The sequence below is a fragment of the Diabrotica undecimpunctata genome, chromosome 11, assembly GCF_040954645.1.
Source record: "Diabrotica undecimpunctata isolate CICGRU chromosome 11, icDiaUnde3, whole genome shotgun sequence".
NCBI lineage: Eukaryota > Metazoa > Arthropoda > Insecta > Coleoptera > Chrysomelidae > Diabrotica > Diabrotica undecimpunctata.
This window is the reverse complement of record NC_092813.1, coordinates 23660745-23666106: the sequence shown is the minus strand read 5'-3', so window position 1 is coordinate 23666106 and position 5362 is coordinate 23660745. Positions and strand designations below refer to the sequence as shown.

The 5362-nt window shown below is 31.9% G+C and overlaps 1 protein-coding gene across 1 annotated transcript; it reads right to left on the bottom strand.

Moving 5' to 3' along the window:
• Positions 1-730: 730 nt before the first annotated feature.
• On the bottom strand, positions 731-1375 carry LOC140452775 (uncharacterized). Its single transcript, XM_072547102.1, has one exon. The coding sequence runs from the start codon at positions 1373-1375 to the stop codon at positions 731-733; it is 645 nt and encodes a 214-aa protein (XP_072403203.1).
• Positions 1376-5362: the final 3987 nt, after the last annotated feature.

Below are 5362 nucleotides of genomic sequence, written 5' to 3'. Positions count from 1 at the left end.
ATTTCCATACCTTTCTTTGAGAATACTTGTCCCATAAATTTTACTTGCCTCTGGCAGTATTGAAATTTTTTTTTATTGAATTTGGCGCCGGTTTCTTTAGCTCTTTTTATCACTTGTGCAACTGCTTTATCATGTTCCTCTTTATCTCGGCCCACTACTATCATGTCGTCTTGTAAGATCTGGACAGTTTCTAAGTCTCCAAAATTTCTTTCAACTTGTTCCTGGAATAAGTCTTGGGAGTTTGAAAGTCCATTAGGCAGAACCACATATCTGTAGATACCAAAAGGTGTAGCAAAACTGCAAACATTTCCAAGAGAAGTTCTCGTCTAATTCTAAGTGGTGGTACCCTTCAGCCAAATCAAATACAGTGAATATTTTTTCCGTTCATATTGGAGCACACTTCTTCAATGGTCTTGACTGGTTGTGGTTGTCGTACAATTTGACCATTAAGTTTTTGTGGATCTAGACATAATCTTAATGTACCATTACTTTTTTCAACAACTACTATACAATTTATGCTGGCACGAGGGTCTATTTTATCCACTTTTACTATGGCTTTTCTCTGCACTAGCCTGTCAAGCTCGTTGTTTAGAGCATCTTTTATGGCTCTACTAGCAACTGCAAAGTGGTTCAAGATTCCACACCGTAAACATGATTTTCCAAATGCTGGACACTTCCTTGGCCCGTGCATTGTTTGACAGTGCCTACATTTAAATTTATCTTGCTGTTTTCAGCTTGTATGCGATGTATGTTTATCCTTGGGAAACCTCTTGATAGCATGAATTTCTGCGATGCTCTCTTCTGCAAACATTTTGTTCTGGTTCTTACTGATTTCACTTGCACGGCAAATGTCTATGACTTTATTTAACTTTAGCTTGTCTATTCTTAGTAGAGCTTGTCTTGTGACTGTATCACGAATGGCCATGACAATTCTGTCTTTTAGAGCTTTCTCCTCAGTTGTTTCATCTGGTTCAGTTACATTAAAATTAAAATATTTCACCAGGTGCTTTACTTCAGTGAGGTAATGCTCAAAAGATTCGCCCTCTTTTTGGTTTCTGCTTAAAAACTTGTACCTTTCAAACACTTCATTGGCTCTTGGATTAACATATACCTTTAGCTGTTCCATCATGTATTTGTAGGGCTCACCGGTTCCATCAAGGATTGCAATTGTGCACATTATTCTAGCGGACTCGGCTCCTATTATATTTCTGAGGATTGCCAGCTTTATATTATCGGAAGACTGATCTTTCCCTGTGGCTACTAGATAATCTTTAAATGAGATCTTCCAAAACTTCCATGTGGTAGCTGCATTCTGCCCCTGTATGTCGAAATCTGGAGGCAATTTTACAGGTCCATGCATGTGTGACTGTGCCATGTTTATAATTAATGTATCCACATATATTAGGATATTTTAATAATTGGATAAGCTTTATAATCGTTTATTGGAACCTAAATACAAACTTATATTTTAACAGATGATATTTTGATAGTTGACATTAACCTTGACAATTGACACCACACGTCTAACGGCTATGTTCGGTTTAGTAATACATAGTTAAACACTTTTGAAGTAAATTTATGATTTTCGTTTTACCAATGTGAAATACCAATCCATTAGGTACGTTATTTTATAAATCAATTCTCGAAATCAAGACTCGTTTTTCTATAAGGTAAGCACTCTAATCTCGCATATCTAAGCAAGTTGCTTTTGCATGTCTTGCACTTTACATAACGCAAATCAAGGATTATTTGACATCGTAGCTTTAATAGTTAATTTATAAACAAGTAGGTTCTAAAACTGTTTCACATACCTCATAGTTTGTTAAAGTTAAATACTATGTTTAATCGGTGTTTAGTCACACTTGTTGATTAATCACATATAAATTTAATATCGAATCAAACTTCTGGATAAAAGTTTCTATTGTGTTATAAAATTTTAACATACATGTTTAATTCTATGCCCAATCTATTAACTAACACTATATTCATAATAGTAGTTTTACCTATTTCAGCTAATGTTGAGTCACCTAAATCTCCTTGTCAGACAATTCTCGGAAACTAATTGGAATATTTGGTTTATTTATGAATAAAAACAGAAAAAGCCATTTTATTGATCTCCTTTGACTAGAAATCTGGAAAGATGGATATAGATGGCACCAATTTAGAGCTGTGTTCTATGGAGGGGTCAATCCAAATATGTATAGCTGATCGTATAAGGCTTGATTCCACTATAGAAACTTGTTCACATAATGCAAAAACATTGAATAATTATAATTTTATCATTGGTTTATAAATTGTGGTTATTAGTTAGTAACCTATTTCAAACTTCTTATAGATATTTGTAGTATTGTCGCCAGTATATTTAATAGCCTATCCAAAACAGTACTTTTCAAGTAAACTTATGATTCTATTTTTACCAATGAGAAATATCATTTCATTAGCTACGTTATTCTATCAATAAATTCACGAAATCAGTTTTTAGAATATGTTTTCCACCAAAGTACTCCTTTGGTGGAAAATTTGAAGTAATGAACAATTATTTAATTTTTTTTTCTTTAACCTGGAAAATTGTATTAGGGATCCAAAACAGTATGTTTGAAGTAAATATATTATTCGTTTTTATCAGTTTGGTCTACGGACGTTTTTCTATTAATTATTACTTGACATCAGTTTTCAGAATGTGTTGGTTTCTTGGTGCACCATTTATACTAAAGAAAAATTCGTGGAATATTTTTCGTTGACTTAGAAAATTGTGTTGGGGACAGAAATCTTAATTCAATTTCGAATTATTCTCTATAAGGTAAGCAGTCTAGTCTCGTATATAGAAGCCAATTGCTTTTGCATGCCTTGTAAAAAGCATTTTACATAACGCAAATCAAGTAATAGTTGTCATCGAATCTTTAATAGTTAAATTGTGGACACATTCTGAGACTGTTTTCTATTGTCATGTGAAAGCAACACTATGTTTATATAGTGTTCAGCTACAATTGTGAATTAATCACATATATATTCAACATCGAATCGAACTACTGGATAAGCATTTCTATTGTGTTATAAACTTTTAATATACATCTTTAAGTTTATCGAAAATCTATTAACTAACATTATATTGATATTATAATATATTAACTAATATTATGGTATGGTTTTATCCATTTCAGCTACTGTTGAGTTACCTCAATCTCTTTGTCAGACAATTTTCGGGAACAAATTGGAATATTTGGTTTATTTATCCACTACGAAAGAAAAGATGTTGAATTTATCTATTTGGCTAGGAATATATGAAAATGGATAGAGAAGGAACCAATTTAGAGCTGTGTTCTATGGAGCTGCTATTCCATACTTGTATATTTGATCATGAGTGGATTAGTATCTCCTTAGAAAATAGTTCACATAATGCAAAAAAAAGAATAATTATAATTTTGCCACTTCCTTATAAATTGTGAGTATAAGTTGTAAGCTCTTTTAAACTTCCCATAGATATTTGTAGTATTTTCGCCAATATATTTAATACCCGACCTAAAACAGTACCTTCGAAGTAAATTTATGATTCTCTATTTACCACTGCGAGCTACCATTCGATTAGCTATGTACGTTCTTTTAACAATCAATTCTTAAAATCAGTTTTTATAATATGTTACTCTCATTACGTAAAATTTGAAGTAATGAACAAATATTTTCTTTTAGTTTGACCTGAACAATTGTGTTAAGGATTCCAAAACAGTACTTTTAAAGTAAACATATTATTCTTTTGTTATTATTTTGGGTAATCCCAAATATTTACTCTTCTCTAATCTTTTTTCTATATTTAGTGTCCTCTATAGAGTAGAAAGTTGGAACCTTACAGAAGATGCCATAAAACGATTAGAGGCATTTAAAATGTGGTGCTAACGATGTATGTTGAGGGTCTCATATATACACCAGACAATTGTTAACACCACAAAAAACCGAAAATTGGCTTTATTTGGCCACATTATGCGTAATGACAAATACCGACTTCTGTAATTGATTTTACAAAGCAAAATTGAGGGTAGGAGAGGCCCTTTACGTAGACGTATCTCCTGGCTGGCAAATCTTAGGAAGTGGACTGGTCTAAGATCAACTAATCTATTTCGAGCTGCTGTGTATAAATAAAGATAGGTCAATGTGGTCGTCAGCACCTCTAGCAGATAGGTACATTTAGAAGAGTAATTTGGTCTACGGACGTTTTTCTATTAATTATTTCTTGAGATCACTTCTCTGGACGTGTTGGTTTCTCGTGCAGCATTTAAACAAAAGAAAAATTCCTTGCACTTTTTTCATTAATTTAGAAAATTGTGTTGGGGACAGAAATCCTGCTCCAATTACGAATTGTTTCCTATAAGGTAAGCAGACTAATCTCGTATATAGAAGCCAATTGCTTTTGCATGCCTTGTAAAACACTTTACATAACGCAAATCAAGGATTAGTTGTCATCCTATCTTTATTAGTTAAATTGTGGACAACACATTCCGAGACTGTTTTCTTTTGGCATATGAAAGCAACACTATGTTTATATAGTGTTCAGTTACAATTGTGAATTAATCACATATACATTCAATATCGAATCGAACTTCTGAATAAGCCTTTCTATTGTGTTATTATAATGTATTATTAATATTATAACATATTAACTAATTATTATGATATGGTTTTATCTATTTCAGCTCTTGTTGAGTTACCTTAATCTCTTTGTCAGACAATTCTCAGAAACGAATTGGAATATTTGGTTTATTTATGCACTACGAAAGAAAAGCTGTTGAATTTATCTCTTTGACTAGCAATATATGAAAATAGATAGAGAAGGAACCAATTTAGAGCTGTGTTCTATGGAGCTGCTATTCCATACTTGTATATTTGATCATGTGTGGATTAGTATCTCCTTAGGAAATAGTTCACATAATGCAAAAAAAAAGAATAATTACAATTTTGTCACTTCCTTATAAATTGTGAGTATAAGTTGTAAGTTCTTTAAAACTTCCCATAGACGTTTGTAGTATTTTCGCCAATATATTTAATACCCGATCCTAAACAGTACCTTTGAAGTGAATTTATGATTCTCTATTTACCACTGTGAGCGACCATTCCATTAGCTATGTACGTTCTTCTATCAATCAATTCTTAAAATCAGTTTTAATAATGTGTTAGTCTCATTGCGAAAAATTTGAAGTAATGAACAATTAGTTTCTTTTTCTTTAACCTGAACAATTGTATTAAAGATCCAAAATAGTTCTTTTAAAGTAAATAATATTATTCTTTTGTTATTATTTTGGGTAATCCCAAATATTTACTCTTCCCTAATCTTTAATCTATATTTAGTGTCCTCTTTTATGGAGTATAAAGC